The sequence below is a fragment of the Crinia signifera genome, chromosome 4, assembly GCF_055691185.1.
Source record: "Crinia signifera chromosome 4, ASM5569118v1, whole genome shotgun sequence".
NCBI lineage: Eukaryota > Metazoa > Chordata > Amphibia > Anura > Myobatrachidae > Crinia > Crinia signifera.
Window position 1 is genome coordinate 204,298,094 of NC_139220.1, and position 23,907 is coordinate 204,322,000.

At 41.8% G+C, this 23,907-nt stretch overlaps 2 protein-coding genes across 4 annotated transcripts in view; one reads left to right on the forward strand and one right to left on the reverse strand.

Moving 5' to 3' along the window:
• The first annotated feature begins 1,771 nt into the window (after positions 1–1,771).
• RPS27L (ribosomal protein S27 like) lies at positions 1,772–13,017 on the forward strand. 2 transcript variants are annotated; one of them, XM_083183497.1, is made up of 4 exons: positions 1,772–1,910; positions 5,854–5,962; positions 9,199–9,309; positions 12,763–13,017. In XM_083183497.1, exons 1-4 carry the CDS (start codon positions 1,905–1,907, stop codon positions 12,789–12,791), a joined length of 255 nt encoding a protein of 84 aa, XP_083039623.1. In that variant the 5' UTR covers positions 1,772–1,904; the 3' UTR covers positions 12,792–13,017. The 2 variants fall into 2 exon arrangements, with proteins under 2 accessions (XP_083039623.1, XP_083039622.1); XM_083183496.1 differs by lacking the exon at positions 1,772–1,910 and adding an exon at positions 2,135–2,296.
• A 5,164-nt stretch (positions 13,018–18,181) lies between these two features.
• LACTB (lactamase beta) overlaps positions 18,182–23,907 on the reverse strand; it is a 45,834-nt gene continuing 40,108 nt past the window's right edge. For both annotated transcript variants that reach the window (XM_083183499.1, XM_083183498.1), the window contains exon 6: positions 18,182–18,841. In XM_083183499.1, coding sequence (XP_083039625.1) covers positions 18,301–18,841 — 541 coding nt within the window. In that variant the 3' untranslated portion in view covers positions 18,182–18,300. The remainder of the gene's footprint in view (positions 18,842–23,907) is intronic.

Genomic DNA, 23,907 nt, shown 5'->3' on the forward strand with positions numbered 1-23,907 from the left:
CACGTGCCTAGGGGCGGCACATGTTTGGGGGCGGCACTTGGATGCCTGTGATAGTACTGTCAGCCCAAAATGTACCAATAACTGCAAAATATCCACTGTACTGTACTATAGTCCATCTTAAGGACAAATCAAAAGGACATGCAGATACTGCCCCTATAAACTGTCCTACTTAGTAAACATTATTGTTGTGCCTAGGGGCGCCCTCATCCCTAAAGCCCCTGGCTGTCCCCCATACCTGGAGGCTCCCAAAGGTGTCAATACCCTGCCCTGCATTGACCTGGGGGTTAGTAAAATGGGGGTTTTACCGCATTTTTGTCTTAGTACATCCTGCCCTATTTCTACAATAAGATAAGTATACATAAAGAGGAATGATATTTGTGATCTCAGCCGCAGATTTAAAGCAACAATCATTTAAATGGCAAAAACCTGCCTGACACTCACACCCACTATGCTGATTTCAAGGCCCAGTGAGTAATGTGTTAGTAATGTGAGTAACATTGTTTGTTATGGGATGAGAATCCAAGCACTACTGTAATGCGTTAGTAATGTGAGTAACATTGTTTGTTATGGGATGAGAATCCAAGCACTACTGTGACACTCCTAACTTCACAAATGTATTACTGAAAGCTACCAGATATAAGAAGAAAGGGCGGTACTTGTTTCCTAGAACGGCCACAATCTTGTCCATCGTGTACCTTAAAGTTAAGGTACACGATGGACGCGATGGACCCGATTTCCTTTGAAAACAGTTTCATTTTGCCGGCAAAGGCAAAACCGGGACCATCGCGTCGGTCGCGTGCATTAACATGGCCCGCGACGCGACCGATGCGATTTTGCCATAGGCTTCAATGTTAAAATATTTTTACCATTGAAATCGGGAGCATCGCGTCGGTCTTGTGCCATTATAATGGGACAAGATGAGATGGACTTGATTAAGTCCATTTTACATAGCAAACAATGTGAAATGGCCAAATATGACCCATTTCACATTGTATATGGGCCCGTCATCGTTAAAAAGTTAAGCAACCCCATTGTGAACGTCACCCCATGATTGACGCCAACCCGAAGCGTGGCGAGCGCAGCGAGCCCGCGAGGGGCGGCGGTGCGCGTCCTCCGACCTTTTCATACCCCTACTATCCACGTCGGCGTGGAGTTGAGAATATAAAGTGTGGCGAGCGCAGCGAGCCACCGAGCCCGAAGCGTGGCGAGCGCAGCGAGCCCTGCGAGGGGACGCGTATACCTGTGAAGTTATACGCGTCCCCTCGTGGGGCTCGCTGCGCTCGCCACGCTTCGGGCTCGCCACACTTTATATTCTCAACTCCATGCCGACGTGGATAGTAGGGGTATGAAAAGGTCTGAGGACGCGTACCGCCGCCCCTCGCGGGCTCGCTGCGCTCACCACGCTTCGGGTTGGCGTCAATCGTGGGGTGCCGTTGAGGGGGTAAAATTTGGGGTCTGGGGACTACTTTACATTGAATCCAATGTAAAATAGGGTCCCAGGGGCCGTATTCACACTTGATTCCATGTAAAAATCGGGTCGATGCGACCGACACGATTTTTCCGACCCGATCACCCCGATACAAATCGGTGTGGCCGTGCTAGGAAACAAGTACCGAAAGGGCTCTGTCTTCTGAATAACGAGCAATATTTCATAGGCACTGACGGCTCAGCAACAGCTACTCCGTCTCCTTCACCACCGGTTCCTGCATTGATCATTATTTTGAAATTCCCCCGATATCAGTTGGTGGTGCCCAAAACAAACATGGCCGCCGGTATCACTAAAACCACTCCTCCTATACCTTTCCCCACCCACCTGGCCGGAACTTGACACTTCACTGACTGCTGCGTGGATTGTGCGTGTGTAATATTCTGTTGTCACTGTTGGGAGCCCACGCGGGACAATAATGCCTGTGAGTGACAGCGTGTGGGTCTGAGTAGGGAGGGGGGAGAGTGATGCGGCACGTGTCGCACTCCTATTCTCCACGCGACATAGGGGCAGAGATCGCAGTCAGAGACGTCTTGCGGGACAGCCGCGTGCGGTGGGTGCCCACCTAAGCAGGACACGCGTGGGGCATAGCCTGCACCCCAAGGCATATGTGTGCTGCGGCAGGCGGATAGCGCTGTTCTGCCGCTGTCTGGGCTGTCTGGGATGACCACCAAGGCCGTCTGCAATTGGGGTATCATGTGCTATTGGAGTATGAGTGCAGGGCCGATGGGTCACCAACCATATGGTGCCAGCACAGGCGCACATGGCAGGGCTATATGGCACTGTCGTTCATCATACCTGTACCCACCGGTAGGTGCTTCCCAGAAGGTGATCGTAGCCAGCTCACTCCGTACCTGAGTTGTGGGAGGGCTGTATTCTAGGGACTCGCATCCTCCTCTGCAATAATACAGTAATGTGCTGTAGCTGTAGGAAAAAAGTATTGCTTTCATTCGTATAGTGCTTCACATGTTTCTTCTGTACTAGTAAGCCCCCTCGAAGCAAATGCTTCGAAAGCTAGTCTGCTACCTTGTGATTGGATCTGTGTTTGTGCATTTGTGGGAAAGATGTAGTTTCACTAGCTGCCAACAGATGGCAGTGTATCCAAGACACAAACGGACACTAGACATATATATGTATGTGTTGTGCTGAGTGATCTGTGTGGACTAGTGCTTTCTTGTGAGAGAACACTGGCGATGACTAGATTTTGACTGCATGCAGTCAAGATGTAGTCAGATGATGGCGACGTGCGGGTTCACGCATCGCTGTCACTGGGGAGTATGCGCTTTAATTTCTAAGCAATCTAGTCAGATTGTGTAGAAAAAAAACTTAAAATTGCCCTGTGTGCATGTGCCTGAACCTTCTAAAGGGCTGCATCTTACTCCTAATTTCAGCAGTAAATTACTTAAATAGATTGTCTGAAAAAGGCACATCTGTAATGACATATCAGCAGGCATTTGAAATGAGTGTAACTGATACGACCATAAAGCAGGAACGTGTCAGGGCAATATTTGGCCCATCACTGGACCAAAATTGCATACACCGTAGACCAGTGGTTCCCAAACTTTTTTGAATTATGGCACCCTAGAGGAGGGATGGGTAACCTTTGGCTCTCCAGCTGTTGTTGAACTACACATCCCAGCATATCCTGCTTCACTTTTGCTTTTTGGCCATATTAAAACTGGTGCAGGGGATGCTGAGATCTGTAGTTCAGGTGGAGGGCCAAAGTTTCCCCATCCCTGCCCTAGAGTATCAGAATTTGATTCACGGCACCCCTAGGTCAAAAGTATCTTATTGAGAAATAAAAAAAGAATGTAGCTTATGATTAAATGTCATCCTTAAGGTAATTATTTGGCGAGGGAATGGATTAGCTGCTTTTTGTCCACATATTTTATAATCTGAAGCCACAAACAATAGTTTTGCTTCTTATTCTGACCATTTTGAATTTGAATTATGCCTGGACCACCAACCAAAGCACCCCTGCTCCTGGGCAAACAATATAGTGCATACACATTGAAAGATATAATTAACGATCTTGTTTAGTGTCATCTGGTTCCTGCTCTATACATGCAATCATTGACAATATTTGCTGAATGTACAGCCGAGCCTGGGGGGTCATTAATAATTCGCAGGAGTGCGCACCGTTTTATAGTTCGTAGCATAAACCCTCTGTGATATTGTTTAAAATGTTGCATAGTGTGTACGCATCTTAAGGTATACGGGTTGGATGTTTCAACTCCTTATACATGATGCCATTTAAAACCGCCTCTAAAGTTGCTTTGAATACCTGTTATATACTATAATCTTTACCTACTTTCAATCTGAAAATGCAAACAAAAAAATAAACAATAAGGTTAGTTACTGTGCACTGTTAGCTCTCTTTGTGTCTAATCACATCCTAAATGTCATTTGTCCTTATATTTTAGCCAAAGTGAACGAGAACAGTTGGAAACTTTAAATGAACTGTAAGAACCCAAAGGGGTCTATTTATCATTTAATCACATATTCAATGCAATCTGGGCATGATATGAACACCCAGCATAGCACTGCAATATGAGGCACCATGTATTATTAAGAGATCTGCTGGAGCCCCTCTGCGATACATTTATACCCCTTTCACACCAGAAATGCAGAGACAAACCCGGGAATTAAATTCCAGGGACAAGCAGGGACATTCCCGGGTTGGGACCCATTCATACATGCTTTTGAAGCAGGGACAACCCGGGTCAGCACCTTTCACACTGAACCTGGGATAACCCTGCATTTCTATGAGAATAGCATTGAAAATGGCCTTTTTTATACCCCTTTCACATCGCCGACACGTTTTAAAAACGGTAATTAAAACGGGTCAGAGCCTTAACATTGCCGCAGATTACCGTTTTAAATACCGGTTAAGTCTCATTCAACATAGCAGTCAAACCGTTTCAACCCGAACACGTTTTAAGCCAGAGTGTCAACATTGCCTGTCATTTTAAAGGGGACAGCCTATCACTGCTCTGTAGCTTGTGTTGTTTGCCTGAAATACCGTTTCAGACACATTGTACACATTCACATTGCTCAAAAAACGGCAAGGAACCGTGTAGGACTCTGCTTTTTACACGGTTCGAAATACCAGTTAACTTTAAACGGTAAATCGGCTCTGGTGCATTCACAGTGCAGGCTTAAACGTTTTAAAATGAAAAAAAAATCGGCAATTTACCGTTTTAAAAGTGCGATGTGAAAGGGGTATGAGGCTCACATTAGATTATTTATTATTACTAATTAAGACACAAAACATTTGTAGTGTTTCAGCCTTTGTTTACTTGTATAAAACAAATTAAAAGGCATATGAAAGCATCTTCCCCTCTAATGATTAATAGCTCTCACCTCATTTGTCCAAGACATGGCACACATTGCTGGCTTTCAGGGGTTAAAATGCACTTCTGTGGTATGTGGTGCTACAGAACATGCACAGTGTCTCCCTGCATGCTGTATGCTGTCTCTGGGCGTGTCTGTGAGCGTCACCACAACAGGAAGTTGCCCTGCTAGTAAATCAGCACTAGCAGAGGCAACACTGGAAGCAGGGACATGTCCCTTCACCTTTCACACCAGCCAGTAACCCTGGAAGGACCCGGGAGCAACCCTGCTACCTAGCAGGGTTAAATTGCCGGCAAATTAACCCGGGAATTTGTCCCTGGAACCTTTCACACCAGAGCAAGTCCCCGGTTGTTCCCGGACCCAACTCGGGAATTTAGGCTGGTGTGAAAGGGGTATTAGGGAATACTGAATATTTGTGGGATTAAGCTGCAAACATTTAGGGGGGCATGCACTGTTTAATTCCAACTGTCAGAACTCTTCCATACAATATGTATAATAGAATATTAGCAGAGCAAGAGTTTATCTATAATTGACAAGATTGTAGCCATTTGTTTGATTATTGTTTCAATGTAACCAAATGAGTGAGTCATTTTTAGTGTACCATTTCTACTTTAGATAACTGCACATGCAAATTGCATGTGTGATTGTGTTCCAGTACAAAGTGTTAATTCCAACCAATATAGTAACAAAGCAGCAGAAGTTAGTGCAAAGGTTGATTATCCGTGATAATAAAACTATGTGAAACCTGGCATTGAAGCAGAACGGGTCAGCCACTGCATTTAGTCATATAAGCAATATACAGTATTTTCTCTGTGTAGACTAGGTCTCATATTCTAATATAGAGCATGGTAGGTAAACTGATGCTTAGCTAATGTTTCTCTATCTGGCTTTCTCAGCAGAGCACTGTACATTATATGTACATTTCTGGTGGTTTGCTGTGCATAGTATAATCTTGTTTCCACCAATGACATTCATCAGTGGAAAGCCTAGTCAATTTGTACTTACTATTTCAGTTGGCTAAAGATTTGCTGCATCCGTCCTCCGATGAGGAAAAGACGAGGCATAAGAAAAAGCGGTTAGTCCAGAGCCCAAACTCCTACTTCATGGATGTTAAATGCCCAGGTAAGATTATCTGGATGCTGGGGGGGTGTGCTCTTTGTTTTGTTTCTCTCTGTCCTCCAGAGGTTCCCAAACTGTGTGTCAGGGCACTTGCATTGTGCCTTGGATTAGTGGTCTATGACCAATTCAAGTTATTTATGGTCAATGTAACAGGCAAGACCAAATCAAAAAGTATGTGGACAAACTGAAGCGAATCCTGTCCCTCATCACATAACTGAACCCAGTAATGAATTCTAAACACAGTTTGCTTAATTTTTATTTTTATAAATTTCATAAACTTTGGTACTTGTGTATTAGCACGGCGCCCAATTAGAATATGTACGCTAGCGTAGGGGAAATCGCATCGCATGGGCCGTTTTAGTGCCGTGCGATGCGTTTTTATTATTCTAAGCTCTCTTGGCCCCGGCGGATCGCGTCGCATTGCACCTCCCGCAAAATAGCATGCTATTTTATAGGTTGGGATGCCATTACATTAGCTATACACTTGTATGACATGCAATGAGGTTTTAAGCAACCCCGCCACCCCGAAGTGTGGCGAGTGGTGGCGGAACGCGTCCATCCAACCTTTTCATACCCCCACTATCAATGTCGGCGCGGAGTTGATTTTATATAGTGTGGCAAGAGGACGTGGAATACATGTGCTCGCCACACTATATAAAATCAACTCAGGTCAGGAGGACGCATTCCACCGCCCGTTGTGGGGCTCTCCATGGATAGTGGGGGGGGGGGGGGGTTGCCTAAAACCTCATTGCATGGCCTGCAACTGTATAGCTAATGTAATGGCATTGCACCCTATGCGATTTTGCAGGAGGTGCAATGCGATCCGCCGGAGCCAAGAGAGCAGTGAATAAATTCCATAGTAAAATCGCATCGCATGGCACTAAAACGGCCCATGCGATGTGATTTTCTAAGCAATTTGCTTAGTAGGCGCCCTGCTAATACACAAGTACCTAAACTTTTTGCCTAGAGGTGCAGTGAAAAACAAATTCTGATACTCAAGGGTGTTGTGAAATAGAAAAGTGTGATAACCACTGCTCTAAACTATGATACAGCATTAAGATGTACAGAAAGTTAATGTACACATGATAGTAATTCATATGAACTGTTATGAATGTTAGTATGGTACCTATTTTCAGAGTCTCTAAGGGGTATTCAATTAGGTCTGATTTTCAGCCTAGGCAAAAAATTGGCACATTTCTGGATGGATAGATAGATAGATAGATAGATAGATAGATAGATAGATAGATATTAGGATGAATGGGTATTCACACTATTCAATTGGAGGGCTGCTTTTTCACTTAGGTGAAAATTTTTGCAGTGAGGAAAACACCTGGATTGCAAATTAAAAGCCGATCCTCGTGTGTTCTCCAATTTGCCGGTGAAATTACGTCCATTTTCGCTGCTTTTTGAGGCATTGGCTAACAATGCCTTCAATAGCGGCGAAAACAGTTGCAATTGAATTCATTTTTTTTTTCACTTATGCGAAGAAACAGAACTAATTGAATACCGCTGTGAGTCATTCCCATTACCAACTTAGTTGATATGATCACTTTGCAAAAATTGCAACTGCTTGCAAAGATCTTAAAGGAAAGTATTTATAGACTAAAACCACCTGGATGTGTGGACAAGCCACACATGGAGCCATCCAGTGTTACAATTGCACAATTAATATCAGATCTGGCTTTGGATGGGCAGGGTTGGCAAAGGTGACCATCTTGCACATCAGATTTTATATTGCTGGGTGGTTTTAAGAAATATTAAATTTAACCATTTGCTCATTTGACACTATTTTAATTTATTTATTTATTGTATATACATAGGATGCAGCAAGTGCTAGAATGATGGTGGATGCTGCAAAAGGAGGGAGGATTTATGGTGCTGAAAAGAAAGTGTGGGGTGTAAATTATGATTAGTGTAGAATAAGTATCTGTTAATCACTGGTCATTACTATATCTATTTTTGTAACATTTGAAAGTGTATTGTAAAAATCACCTCCACCTGCAGCAATTTTGTAATTTTAACTGTAAGTTGTATTGCTGCAGGTACAGACATGTCCTCAAACACCTATCCTCAAATCGTGGCAAATACCCTCAATTGGTACACCACGCCATGTGACTTTTTGAAAAAAATCTGAACCTTAATCTGCTACTTTTTGCCATTTATTTTGTAGCAAAACTACTAATCCGAACTCCTTAGTGTGCTATTGAACCCCTCTGCAAACCTAAGTTATTGCTGTATTAGCAAGAGTCAAGCATCTGTGTGGGTTTCAATACGCTGTGACATAGCCTGAAACCAGTGTTCGCTGGCCCGGACTAGACCTGGGCTGTGAAAAGGGTATTAGGAAACTTGATTGTAACAAAAATACTAATCCTAAGTACTTGGTGAACTATTAGCAATTTAAAGCATAACGTATGGGAAAAATTACCAAACGGAAATAGTTATTTGTGGCAGGGCTAATTTGCGCCAACATCTTGTGTCATATGGAGAAAAAAGGGTATGGGTATGTTGATGCAAGAAAGATAATTACATGGATGAAATCCATGTCGTTAGTTTGCTAGAAGTATATGGGAAAAAAACTGACAATGATCCAAAATTGTGTGGTAGCTGGGACTAAATTAATAACCTAATATCAAGTTTAAGTGTTCTTTATAATGAAATACAAACTGGTATCCACTCCAAATCAATATCCAGATGGCTGACAGACAAAGTCTAGGTCAGACCCGAAGTTCAACACAAGGAAAAGGTCATCCAGTTTATTTTGGATTTTATTTAAACATTTTTGACTTTTTCATACTTTATCATCCACGTGGGCTCCAATTGGGATTGGTAAAGTGGCCCAAAGCCTGGCAAGCAACAGTAATTGGCGGTCCACATGCTCAAGTGTCGATACTGACATCAAAAACCCCCCAGAAAATCTAATGTGCATGTCGACCTAGATATTGTCTGTGAGCTGTACCGCATCAAACCATAACTGGTTACTAAAATAAAAGTGCACATGCAGATGACTGACCATGACACATTTTGCACTGGAGGTTCCTCAGATGTGTGTCAATTGATTTACAGTGATCTGCAGAACAATGCTTGTCTACTGTTCTCAGTTCTGACAGACCTCTGATAAATTATGTATTCATTATTATTATTGTGGTTAATTTGTTTGCACAACATAGAATGTTATATATGTTGATCGTTCATGCTCAGTACTGTACATGAGATTTACCTTATTTACCCTTTCTCTCCAGGCTGCTATAAGATTACTACAGTCTTCAGCCATGCACAAACGGTTGTCCTTTGTGTAGGTTGCTCTACTGTTCTGTGCCAGCCCACAGGTGGAAAAGCCAGGCTTACAGAAGGTAACTACAGTAACATAACAACTGGAGCACTATAGGCGTAATATTGTAAAATGATTTATCATACTGCCTTTCCCTTTTTCCCATTGTGTGTGTGTGTGTGTGTCTGTGTCTCTCTCATACATGTACTATGCTAGTGGTTTGCTTGCAACAACTGGAGAAGATACTGGTAGTGCCAGTTGTTGGTTTAGGGCAGTTGGAGGATATACAGGTACTGTGCCAGTTCCTGGCACTGGGGAGTTGATAGTGACCGAGGGACATATGTACTAAGCCTTGTAGAGTGATTAATTTGAGGCTGATAAATAACCAACCAGCTAGCTCCTAGTTTTTAGATGTAGACTGTAGCATGACAGTTAGGAGTTAATTGGATAGTACATTCTCTCTCCAAGGATTCATACATATGCCACTGTGACAATTACAGTTCCTGTACTTGTTCAAATCGAGTTTTAAAGAAGACACTATTTTAGAAAAAGCATGGTCACTTATGACTTTTGTTAAATTCATATTTTCACGGTGGTGAAATTTATACCACCTGGGGAAACCCCAGGGGCTTACATACAGTACTGACAGTGCAAACATTTTAGGCAGGTGTGGGAAAAAATGGCGTGACCACCATTGGCCTTCAAAACCGTATTGGTTCTTCTAGGTTCACTTACACAAGGTCAGATATTTTGTAGACTGGTGTATGCTTGATTAATCATACCAAACAGGTGGTGATGGTGATCTTAATTTTCATATGTAGGTTGAAACCACCATTAATAAACAGCTATATAGGAGGCATCAAAATTGGTTGAGGAAGGTGAGGTTATGGAGGTAATACACTGAGCCAGCAATAAGACACAAGGTAGTTATACTGCATCAGCAAGGTCTCTCCCAGGCAAATATTTCAAAGCAGAATGGGGTTTCCAAGATGTGCTGTTCAAGCTCTTTTCAAAAAGCACAAACAAAGGGTCAATGTTGTTGTAGTGGTTGACCAAGGAACCTTAGTGCATCAGATGAAAGACACATCATGCTTCCCTTTTGAAATTGTAAGATGACCAGCAGTGCCATCAACCTGAATGTTGGACCCAGGTACATCTGAAAACAAGACCAAGCGACTCAACTATGCATAAAAACGGAGGTGTAGAAAAATGGCAGGTACTCTGGACTGAGGAGTCAAATTTTAAATATTTGTTTGTAACAAGAGAGTTTGTTCGGCAAAGGGCTACAGAGCAATGCAATAATGAGGCAAGTGAAACATGGTAGAGTTTCCTTGGAAGTGTAGGGCTGCATTTCGGCAAATGGTGTTGGGGGTTTGGTTAGGATTAAAAGTGTCCTCAATGCTCAAAAATACAGACAGGTACTTATCCATCATGCAATACCATAAGGGAGGTATCTGGATTCAAATGTATCCTGCAGCAAGACCACAACTCCAAACATGCAGCCAGTGTCATTAAGAAGTGTCTTCAGTGTAAAGTAGTAGTAGTCCTGGAGGTGATGATATGGCCCCCACAGAGCCCTGAACTTAACCTCATTGTTGAGGGGTAGATTTATTAAGCTCAGTGAATTGATAAAGTGTCTGTTTTATTACCGGCCAATCAGCTCCTACCTGTCATTTTTCAAACCAAGCCTGTAACTACACAGTTAGAAGCTGATTGTCCGGTGATAAAAACCAGACAAGTTATCACTTCACAGAGCTTAATAAATCTGCCCCTTAGTCTTTCTGAGATTACAAGAAGAGACGGAAGGATTTGAGCAAGCATACATCCACAGATCATTAGTGGTTAATTCTCCAAGATATTTGGAACAACCACCCTGTGGAGATCCATCAAAAACTGTGCAAGTGTAGCTAGAAGAATTGCTGTTGCTTTGAAGGCAAAGGGAGGTCACACCAAATATTGATTTAGATTTTTTTTCCATTCACTTTGCATTTTGTTAACTGATAATTTTTGGGAAGCATTCTTACTTTGCAGCTTTTTATCAAAACCTTACTATAACTTTTGCACATTACTGTAGTTATACAAATAAGGAAAGTAATATCTAAAGACCTATTTGATCCTGACACACTAGGCAACAGTTGTGTGATTTATTTTTGTATGTTTTTTTATTTCTTTCAAAAACATTATTAGATATTGCTATATCTGTGTTCTTTACTATTATTTGATCTGAATTTGTGCTACATGACAGAGGGATGAATTTACATGTGGTAGTGCCTGACATGAAACTGCTGCTAGTACTTCAATGTCTGTGTTAGGACCATTTAGAACAGACATGTCCAACCTGCGGCCCTCTAGCTGTTGTGAAACTACACATCCCAGCATGCCTTGCCGTAGTTTTAGCATTCCCTAATAGCAAAACTATGGCAAGGCATGCTGGGATGTGTAGTTTCACAACAGCTGGAGGGCTGCAGGTTGGCCATGCCTGATTTAGAACTTTATGTGGTACTTGTTTCGTAGCACGGCCACAACGATCATGATCATGATCGTGGGCATCAGGAGGAAAAATCGGGGGCATCGCGGCCATCGCATGCACTAAAAAATCGGGTGCGATGCTACCGACACGATGCCCGCGATTTCCCCATAGGGAACAATGTTAAATGCCTCAATTTACCCGCGATGCCCCCGATTTCCCATAGGAATCAATGTTAAATGGCTCAATTTACCCAAATCATCATAGGGAACAATGGTAAATGGGCCAGAAAACTCAAAAAACACCCCCGAACAGTGAAATGTCCCCCCAAAAGTAGTTTACGCCACCCCACGATCAACGCGAACCCGAAGCGTGGCGAGCGTCCTCCGACCTTTTCATACCCCCACTATCCACGTCGGCGTGGAGTTGAGAATAGAATAGTGTGGCGAGCCACCAAGCCCGAAGTGTGGCGAAGGGACGCGTTTACTTGCGAAGGTATCCGCGTCCGCTCGCTGCGCTCGACACACTATTCTATTCTGGGGGTATGAAAAGGTTGGAGGACGCGTACCGCCGCCCCTCGCGCGCTCGCTGCGCTCGCCACGCTTCGGGTTCGCGTTGATCGTGTAGTGGCGTAAACTACTTTTGGGGGGACATTTCACTGTTCAGGGGTGTTTTTGGGGTTTTCTGGCCCATTTACCATTGTTCCTTATGATGATTTGGGTAAATTGAGCCATTTAACATTGATTCCTATGGGAAATCGGGGGCATCGCGGGTAAATTGAGGCATTTAACATTGTTCCCTATGGGGAAATCGGGGGCATCGCGGCTGGACCATTTAAGCCTTTTTTAGCCGCATACGATGCGACCGACGGGGGCATTGCGTCGGTCGCGTCGCAGACCACTAAAAATGACACCCGATTGTGGCCGTGCTAGGAAACAAGTACCCTTTATGTCAACTACATAACTGAGACCTAATCAACTAAAAAGCCTGGTCAAAATGACAGCAGCAAGAATGCATTTTGTGATCTGGTAGATGAAACAAGATTCATAGCATAGTTTCTGTCCACAGGTTGTTCCTTCAGAAGAAAGCAACACTAAAGTTGCCTTTTGTTTGCTTGACATGATTCTCCTGCACCTTGCAACTTGCCCCCTCAGGATGATTTGCCTTATGTCCAGCATCACGAACCACTTTCCTTGTTGTGGTACAGTACGTCAATCTCGTTGGCTTTTGTAATTCAGGGAGATTTTTTTTGTTTGTTTTTTTGCAGTTGGACTTTGATTATGTGCAAACCATTTCCTAAATAAATGCAAAATTGCAATTGAATGCTTGTTCTCATGATATGATTACGAATAAAATGTATAGTTTGTGCCACCTAGAAAACAAAGTTAATGTCTAGATGGATGTATTATGGGAGGAAACCCACACATGCACAGGGAGAATATACAAACTCCACAGTTTCAGTGATAGTAGGAATCGAACATGTGACCACCGTTCTGTGAAGCAGTAATGCTAACCATTACAACATTTCTACGGTTCCAACTGATAAAGTTTGTTTAAAAAAATAAATAAATTGAGGTGAAGAGAGGAGCTGTGCAATATTATTTTATCAATATTAAAATAGGATTATACAATTTGAATATAAACACAGGCTTCCATTAAAACTGAATTGAGCCCAAGCCTCCTACCAGAGTCCAAAAAGTGGTTTGTATGTATGGGTCTTAAACCTGTGGCCCTCCAGATGTTGTGAAACTACATGTTCCAACATGCATTGCCACATTTTTTCCTATAAGTGCATGCCAAAAAACCTCAGGGCATGCTGGGACATGTAGTTCCACAACATCTGGAGGGCCACAGGTTGAAGACCTGTGGTATAGGCAATAAAGCGATTTTTGGATAGCTAGCTGCATTCACTGACTGTAGGTAGGACCCACATTCAGATAGCTGCTGTCCAGACGGAATGGGATCATTCGTCAGACTGCATTTAGGTCTACAGTCATTAGGTCGACCTGACTTAAGGTCGACATGGGCCAAGGTCGACATGACTTAAGGTCGAATTTGCATAAAGGTCGACATGAGGAAGGTCGACTGGTCATAAGGTCGACATGGGTTTTTCACTGTTTTTTTATCCGAATGTCGACACAGTCGACATGGACACAGTTGGCAATGAGAATCGGACCCTCGCATCGCTCGCGATGCTTCGGGCACGGTGCCTCGCTGCGCTCGGCACACTATTTTATTCTCCCACCATGCCCTAGTGGATGGTAGGGCATGAAATACCGCCTGTCGGCACATGTCGGCTCAAAAAACAGTGAAAAACCCATGTCGACCTTATGACCAGTCGACATTCCTCATGTCGACCTTCCTCATGTCGACCTTTATGCAAATTCGACCTTAAGTCATGTCGACCTTGGCCCATGTCGACCTTAAGTCAGGTCGACCTTCCTGCCAGTCGACCTAGTGGGGTCGACCTAATGACTGTAGACCTAAGTTCATTTTAATAGATGACCGCATCCCGTCCAAACAGTGAAATACTGCCCTGTGCAAATCTGGAATGGATCGCTGATCTGCAAATCAATTTGCAACTCACTCGCCGTCAAATGATTTTGCCAGTCTGTGCTAGTGTGCGTAATTCTGAACTTCCACAACGCTGAGACATAATGAGGTTGAATGAGACACAAGCTGACCTCACAGACACTTTCTGAAACTGCCAGGGCATGTCTGCGTTTATCCGGACTCTTCCAGAAAACTGCACGTTACCACTCCAAATAATTGCTTTTTATCAGTCAAATTGTGAGGCAATTGGGAATCGATTCATTACTGGGGGTTTTTTTTTTTACACAGTTTGGCCTCGCGCATCCTCAAATAACAGCGTCTTGCTACACAAAACCATATAGATATGGACAAAAGACAAGCCTGATACACATGGTGAGACATTGGCTAATGGACAATTTTGACTAGATGGACAAGAGATTTTGACTTAACAATTTTGTCTTGATCTTGTCAAATTTGCATTGCCTACACAGTCTATATATGCAAAGCAATCTCTGATAGACAATATTGACTAAGCAGGAGAAAAACTTTTGATTAACATAGGAGACTGACTATCTAGTCAAAAATCTGCCAAAATCTCCTTGTGTGTACACCCCATTTAAAATTTAAGAAGAAATGTAATTCCTTTCACATGGTATGTTCATATGGAGTAGTTTTGTATCTCAAAAACTGCTAATCTCATGCAATTATCATACACAAGAATTCATAGAAAAGGTGTCAAATAAAAAAAATATATGACTTGCAATAATGCCTTGTTAATTGGCCATACAATCCCCAACGAGCCGCCCAGGATTACATGCTACACATCGTATGTGGTCTTTTCACATAAGACACCATTCCCTACCACCAGAAGGGGGCCGAATCTGGAGATCATATGTGCAGCACATATGATCCCTGGATCCAATTCACACAGGGCTGCGCATATGATTGGATGTCAAAACACATAGTTACATAGTAGTTAAGGCTGAAAAAAAGACTTGCGTCCATCTAGTTCAACCTTGGTTTATTAGCTTAACCCTTATTTCATGTAGTGTATACTGATATTTTATTTTAAAGATAGATTTTTGTTCTTATTTGTACCCATGAATGTTTTTAACCAATAATTGTTTGTCCAACCCTATTATAAACTTATTTAATTTCTCCAGGAAGAGAGTTCCATAGTTTAGTTGCCCTGAGCGTGAATTTTTTTTTTTCCTTCTAAGGGAACAAAATCTTTTTTCTTCTAATCTAAACTTCTGCCCATGTGTCCTAGAGTCCTTCCTTGTGGTAAAAAGGGCGCTGGACATTTCCGTATATTGGCCCCTGATATATATGTACATGTAAAAGCATGTCCACCCTTAAACGTCTCTTCTCTAGTGTAAACAATCCCAATTTGTTTAATCTGTCCTCGTAGGTTAAATTCTCCATTCCCTTTATTAGCTTTGTTGCTCTTCTTTGGATTCTTTCCAGTTCTATGATGTCCTTTCTATAGTGTGTGGCCCAGAACTGTACTGCATATTCAAGATGTGGTCTAACCAATGCTTTGTACAGTGGCATAATTACTTTTGAGTCCCTAGTTTCCATGCCACTTTTTATACATGCCAGTATTCTGTTTGCCTTTTTTGTTGCTATGTGACATTGAGCACTGCACCCCAGCTTGTTATCTATTTGGACTCCTAGCAGTGGCGTAACTTCAAAAATTGCACCCCCCCCCCGCCAAAGGTGATGATGCGCCCGCCAGATGTACATACACATACATAAATACTACATGTATACTTACTCAGGAGTCCGGCTGCGATGCCCTGACGAAAATGTTCCGCCATTGAAACGTTGGCAGACACTGGCATGTGTATGTGTCGTTATTTCTGAGTGCCGCCGTTCATCAGCTGGTTTGTGTGGGAGCCATTATATATGGAGTCCCGTATCGGAGGAAGGCAACAGAACAAGTAACAGTGGTGTCGATTGAGTGCCAGAGCTACAGATGGTATATATATATATATATATATATATTTTTATTTTTTTTATTATAGAGTGCGCTGGATACTAAAATCTAAAACTAAAACCTAAAAAGTACCACCCAGCAAATTATGATACAATAAAAAAATGACAATATAATGTCGATATGAAATAATAATGTTTCCTTTGAGTGTCCAATATCATCATCTGATCACATAAGACGCAGGATCCATTTTTGCAGTAAAGCTGTTTATTCAACCACAAAAAAAAAACGCGTTTCGTCAAGCGGATATTCTTTTAAAGAAACAAATTCCTAAAATCAGATTAGTTTCATATGGTAGATCAACTACCTTGAACAAAGCTGAAATAGTCACAGATAAAGTTTCCCTCTTTTGAATAGGGTATCAATCACTGTATAAAACCACAGTTATAGGTGTAGCTCACTCCACTCCAACATGAGAATCACTCATGGAGGAGGAGACCCGGTGCTGAGCAGCAGGAGAAGGGGACCCTGCACTGCTGTTGTGGAGATCCACGCTGGGGTCAGAGAGAAGGAGATCCGGTCTGAGGAAAGTGCAGCGCCGATGAGAGGATGTAAAATATATGGGGCGGGGGGATTTAATGGATGCAGGTGCATGTGACCAATATTGCACTGCAAAAAGACATGGGAGAGCATTGATGTACGCAATGTAACAAATTGATACGTATCACTATACATTGCCACGCTCTGATGCAATATAGAACTGCTACTTTTCTTTGTTTTTATTTAATTATAAATACATAAAGATAATAACAAAGTTAGACATACAAACATACATACATCACATACAAAACTACAACCATTACAGGATTACAGGATATATTGTTATTACAGATATGTAAGGATCTTGCAAAACCTAAAGACCAAAGTCCCTTATATCTGAGCTTTCTTCTACTTATATTCTTTTTTTTTTTATTTGAGTTTTTCTTTATTCAAGTATAAAATTCAACATACCTTTATGTTCCACATTGCTATTAACTTTTTTTTTCAATTTTGTGACATATACAAAGATAGACATTACAATAACCCCCCCCCCCCCACCCCCACACTTGAATATAGAACTGCTACTTACCAATTCATGTATACTGTAGTCATACATATTTTGTCTTAAGGGTGCCTTGAAAAAATCATGGAGACCCAAAGGGTGCCTTGAACTGAATAAGTAAGTTTTATTTATATAGCGCACTTTCTCCAAGTTTGGGAACCACTGCCTAGCAACTTCAATCAGTTTGCATACAGATTTTGCCAAAACTCTATTGCTAAAGTATGTCCTAATATGTGTAAAGTGGGATATCTCCCTCTTGGCGATGTTTCTGGGGAAGTTATCTTTAGAACTCACAGCGACCAATGCAAACTGGTGCACAGAATATTTGTATATTTAAATGGACATTGAGATTTGAATGGCAAACAAATCTCACAAAGCAGGGTACACTAAGCTATTTGCTTAAGCAGCCCATACACGCTGCTTTGTGGGCGTGCTGTACTAGCACAGATTGCATTGCATTGCATGTGCATCCGTTGTGCATGCAATGCGATGAAACCTAAGTACAAAAAGTATGTGCAAGCACATACTTTTTGTACTTAGGTTTCATCAAATTGCATCGCATTGCATGCACAACTGATGCACATGCAATGCAATGTGATCCGTGCTAGTACAGCACGGAAAGGACGCCCTCATAGCAGCGTGTATGGGCTGCTTTAGTTTTACGCATCCGCTCGACACACTATATAAAATCAACTCCATGCCGACATGGATAGTGGGGGGTATGAGCGTACTAACTAGTGGGTGCCCAACTAACATAAGTACCCAATGCAGTCTACGCAAAAATAATTATTTTTTAAAAACATCCATTTAAAAATTGACAAGCGGTCAGAGTTAATGCACAACCAATTCATTTAGCTTGGTTTCTCAATTAATTATCTGCTAATTAAAAGGAAGGAAAAAAAAAAAAAACACACAAGCATGGGAAATGTTCCTTTATTATTTCAAAATACATTTTATTAGTCCATGTATATCATTATAAAATTTAGCTTCTAATTATTAAAAATGAATAACCACATCTATTACAGATTACTTTATGTTACAACTGCATAGTACATGGCTGTGTGTCAGTCTTGGCCTTTTCAAATTCCAGTGCAATTTTGAGCGCTGTGCTGTTGAGCCCTGTACTCTGCATATTGGTTATTATGGTCACCACCACTCCCTTTGGTGGGGTGGTTTGGCTGTCTGGCATGGTAACGCTGTCTTCCTCAGGTAAGATTAGTAAAACACTGCTTCCACCAATTGCACCTCCTGTGTGTGATATGTAGTGTTTCTGGTGTCTACACAGGCCACACATCTGCTTTCTTTCCACAGTACCCCATCCCATAGCATACTTTCCATCTTTGTCCCAACTCATTTCAGTATTAGGAACTGGTCTCCAGATCATGGAAATTGTATCTGGTTTAAGGTATCCTGGTAAAATTTTGAATATTCCCTGCGCCTGGTAACTGTACAGAAGGACGTTTCCGAATGTTAGAAGGTCATTAACCGTGGAAAGGAACCCACCACCTGCCCACTTGTAGGAGTTGTCAATATACGGACTGTTCACCAAACGATTCCGGTCATTGAAATTGTAAAATCTGCAATATATGAAATGAAAACTAAGTGAAATGTACAGATGTGTTACAGGGTTGATACTATCATATATAATGGGGCAGATGTATTAAGCCTTAACAAGAGATAAATGCAAGGGTGATCAGGAGAGATAAACGTCCAGCCAATCAGCTCCTTACTGACTTTTTTCAAACACAGCCTGTAACATGGCAGTTAGGATGTGATTGGCTGGACGTTTATCTCTCTTTATCCCCCTTGCATTTATCTCTTGTTAAGGCTTAATACATCTGCCTCAGTGACATTTTCCCTCGTGTTTACAACTAATTTATTGTATTGATATTGTAATCTAGTTCTAAAAAGGATTGGTTAAGTTGAAATTAGATTGTTGATGTTATTAATTTTATTAAAGCTACAGTGCCTTTTCGCTAGAGCTTTGGCCAGGAACAGCAGCAAATTAGGACCCCAGGAGCCTTGTAGGCTTGGTCCCATTAGGCAACGCCCTCTAATGGAAACTGCCTATGTCATGCTGGGGGCAAGACCAGCACTCTGGTCACTGCTGTGCTTTCCCAGCACGCACTTTTTTTTACATGTCCAGTGCTGCTATCTGCATAGCAGGGCAGACAGCCTCCTCCTCCCCCCCCCCCCCCCCAAAAAAAAAAAACAACAACAATCGAATAACTAAAACCTACATTTATGGGGACTGTTGGAGAATATGGTTTTTTATTAAATCTACGATATAGGAAAAAAAACTACACATCCTTACAGCATCAGCTTAATTATGTATGACCAAGGCTCGATGTATTTTGATAAGATGTATGCAATGGGAGAATGCCATGTGAAAGTTCTTAAGTATAACAACAATACAGCTTTGCATATCTTGAACAAAATATTGTTATACATTAAGCGTCGGACATCTGCATTACATTTTCTGCACTGCACTTTTCTGCACTGAGATCCCAGAAAAGCAGACAGACCATCATAATAACAGCCAGCAGGTGGCAATAAAATCCCTTATGTTCAAAATGAATGCAATACTTCTCCTGTACAGACCTGTACTGCTTATGAGGCAATGTTCCTTTTGCATTAATTATTCAATTTAGAATATGTGATGTTTAACTATATTAATCAAACAGTAATTCATTTCCACTGTGATGCTTTGAACACAAAAAAAAGATTAAGAGCTTATAAAACTTTTTTAGTGTTTTGCCCATGCTCAGGGTTAGGAAAATAATCACCATTTTGGTTTTAGTTCTGTAACAGTCATCTCTTTCATTGGTGAGGGGCACTCCAGGACGCACAGTTATTGTGCAGAGTCAGAGGAGAAACATTATAATTGTGGCATGTTTTTGTGGTTCTTAACCACGGCTCCTAGCATTCTTTCATGCTGTATGCTCCCTTACACATCTGGACCCTGGGGTGTAGATTACTTTTCTTAAAGCAAAACTGCTGTGTCAAGATATCTATGACTGAAAAAGGGACATACTGTACCAGGGCTACAAGGAATATGTTGGATATAAATGTAATGTAGACATGCATCTCTTTGGAATGTTCAGTACATACAGCTGAAATCATGAATGTATTAGGTTTATACTTAAACTTGCTTTTTCTTGGCTTCTATCAGTATTGAAAGCCTTGTCACCACCAGTCCCAAGTGACCAATGGGGTCTCCATGCAGCCATCATCAGAATTGCTGCATAAGTATACATTCACCTATTCACCATGGTTTACAAAAAATAAAAATAAATGATGGGCGGGGTGGGGGGTACTATAAGTCACTATATTCCCCACCATACAACATAGAAATATGGGGGTAACCTTGCTTGAAAAAAAAAAAAAAAAAGGTCTATCAGTGTTACGAGAGGGGGAGGGGGTGGGGGATCGGTCCAGGTATGTTAGAATATATCCCCTTCCTTGCTATACAGAATCAAAATGCATCCATTTTAGGAAGAGAGAGGAGTCCCCTCTTTTAAATGGTGGGATCCAATCAGCATCCAGCCAGTGTTTTCAAATTCAGCAGCTCTTCCCGCGCCGCCGCCCAGCAAATAGTGATACTCAGTTCCCATCCACCGCATGGACCCATTAACTTAATGCCCAGTGCCACAGGGACCGCGCTTCACTGACCCCGCCACCACCACCAGCTGCCCAGACTCTGCAGCCTGCAATCAACGCGATTTTACATAGGGAACAATGGGAAAAGGGCCAATATCTCATTGTATATGCCCCCTCATGGGTATTAAGTATGGTTAACGCCCCCCCACTATTGACGCCAACCCTAAGCGTGGCGAGCACAGCAAGCCCGCGCGGGGCGGCGGTACGCGTCCTCCGACCTTTTTCATACCCCCACTATCCACGTTGGTGTGGAGTTGATTTTATATAGTGTGGCGAGCGCAGCGTGGTGAGCCCCGCGAGGGGACGCGTATACCTGTGAAGTTATGTGCGTGCGCTCGCCACGCGTCGGGCTCGGTGGCTCCCCACACTATATAAAATCAACTCCACGCCGACGTGGATAGTGGGGGTATGAAAAGGTCGTAGGATGCGTACTGCTGCGCTTCGGGTTGGTGTCAATAGTGGGGTGGCTATCAAAATGGGGGGTTTTGGGGCTTTTTACATTGAAATCAATGTAAAATTGGGTCACAGGGTACAGTTTACATTGATTCCAATGTAAAAATTGCGTCGATCGCATCGCATACGATTTGATGATGATTAAAATAATGGAAAAAGTTGCATGCAAAGATGTTCGTTGCTACAGTCACACGTTGTTTAACACTACTTGTAGCACAAGGAGGATAGATGTATGTGGACAAATCTGTACCACTTGGCAGGCTGGTTTGGCTGGCAAATTCTTCCTACACGTGAATAATTTTAAATTGGCAAAATACACAGTAGATTTAAAATAGAAAATCGTGCGCTTAATTAAGCAGCCCTGGTAACCACTTTCAAAATATTTTGAAGGACCACTTCAAAACAAAAAAACTTCACATACAATACCATACAGGATTTTGACAGGTTTCCTAGGCGCTTTAGCAAATATCCAAACAGAGGAGTTTTTAATTCCAGACGATATACCCAAAAGAGAAAAAATGCTACAATAGTGTAATACTGTTGAACATTAAATCAATTTGACTTTTAATTTGAAATCAACTCGTACCCTGAGCTTTGGTCTACAAGTGGTGTAGACAACAGCGCATAATGTGAGAGACGATACACGTCACACTGGATACAATCCTCACTTTCTCCTCCTTCTTAAGTGCGGTAATGTCTCAAAAATATAAAAGAGACTTCATGGTGCAGTATATACACACACTTTAATAAAAAACAATTTAAAAAGCACATGAACAGCGATTAGGATACAATGGACTCTCACCATATGGTTTTGTCTACACACAGGATGCAGACAAAGCATGTGATGTTAAATTCCAATATAGGCGTCCCTGGAAATCGGAATTAGGCAAGTAGTCTTCTTGGATCCTCTCAATGTTCCTCCAAATGGCCCCAGCCGACCGGTTTCGATACCTTGTGGTATCTTTATCAAGGCATACAAGATTGGGCCACTGGGAGGGGTATTTATACTCCCTTGTAATTTATGCATTAAAAAAACTATTACCAGACATGGATTATCTAGCAGCTAAACACATATTGCACAATGTCCCAAATGTAACATATTCCAGTCCATATCTTTGTTCAAGCTTTTACCACCAATTATACAGCCCAACATTCTGACGTCACTAAAATCTTTAGAAGACATTGGGGGCTTTTGAGAAAAGACCCAATAATCGGGAATGAAATTCCTCCAACACCAAAACTTATCTTTAGAAGGGCACCAAATTTGAAAAATAAATTGGTGAACAGCTTATGCCCAACCTCGGTGGAGATTCATAGATGATGTTTTATTCATATGGAGAGGGGAGGAGAGTTTTTTAAAGAATTTTTGTGACATTTTAAATCTTAATGATTTTAACATAAAATTAACTTTTAACATCAGCAAGTCAAATTTGGTTTTCCTGGATCTCAGTATCTATATAGACCAGGGAACTATACAAACTAAAAAACTCGCAGAAAGGAAACTGATTCTAATTCATACATTCAAAAAACCAGTGAACATCATCAAAGATGGCTAAACAGTATTCCCTTTGGGCAATATATGCGCCTAAAGAGAAACTGTACAAAACCAGAAATATTAGAAGAACAGTTTACGGAAATGGATCAAAGATTCATTCAAAAAGGATATACACTTGAAAAACTACAGTGAGTGTCAGTGAGTGGGCATTCTTCATGCAATATGGGTCCCACCATAAAAAGGTTAAATCGGTCATCAAGAAAAACTGGCGGATCTTATTAGATGATCCAGTGTTGGGAAGAGCAATGCCCGCGAAACCTAGATTTATCTATAGGCAGGCACCATCGCTAAAAAATTTCTTGGTAAAAAGTGCTTTACCAGAAAAAAGTGGAGGCAGTGACCGTAACAAAGGATTTCATCGGTGCGAGACCTGCCTAATGTGTAAATCAACCAACACCAAACCATTTGACAAAAAAGCCACCCATTTTGAAGTAAACGGGGTGAACCACAAAATTAATCAATTTATTACTTGTCATTCAAGGAACGTGATTTATCTCCTGGAATGTGAGTGTAATAAAATATATATAGGGAAAACCACTCGAAACCTAAAACTTAGGTCAGCAGAACACATTTACAACATAAAGAAAGGTTGTATGACCCACCCATTGTCAGACCATTTTTTAAAAATTCATCACAAATGTGAAGGCGAAATCAAAAGAATGTTGGGCTGTATAATTGGTGGTAAAAGCTTGAACAAAGATATGGACTGGAATATGTTACATTTGGGACATTGTGCAATATGTGTTTAGCTGCTAGATAATCCATGTCTGGTAATAGGTTTTTTATGCATAAATTACAAGGGAGTATAAATACCCCTCCCAGTGGCCCAATCTTGTATGCCTTGATAAAGATACCACAAGGTATCGAAACCGGTCGGCTGGGGCCATATGAAGGAACAGTGAGAGGATCAAAGAAGACTACTTGCCTAATTCCGATTTCCAGGGATGCCTATATTGGAATTTAACATCACATGCT

Excerpts from the sequence above, each read along its gene's own strand:
- RPS27L (XM_083183496.1), top strand. The coding sequence starts at position 2,150 with ATGACCACCAAGGCCGTCTGCAATTGGGGTATCATGTGCTATTGGAGT. Across the intron at positions 5,963-9,198 it reads CATGGATGTTAAATGCCCAG|GCTGCTATAAGATTACTACA; the intron begins GTAAGATTATCT and ends CTTTCTCTCCAG. Across the intron at positions 9,310-12,762 it reads AAAAGCCAGGCTTACAGAAG|GTTGTTCCTTCAGAAGAAAG; the intron begins GTAACTACAGTA and ends TTCTGTCCACAG.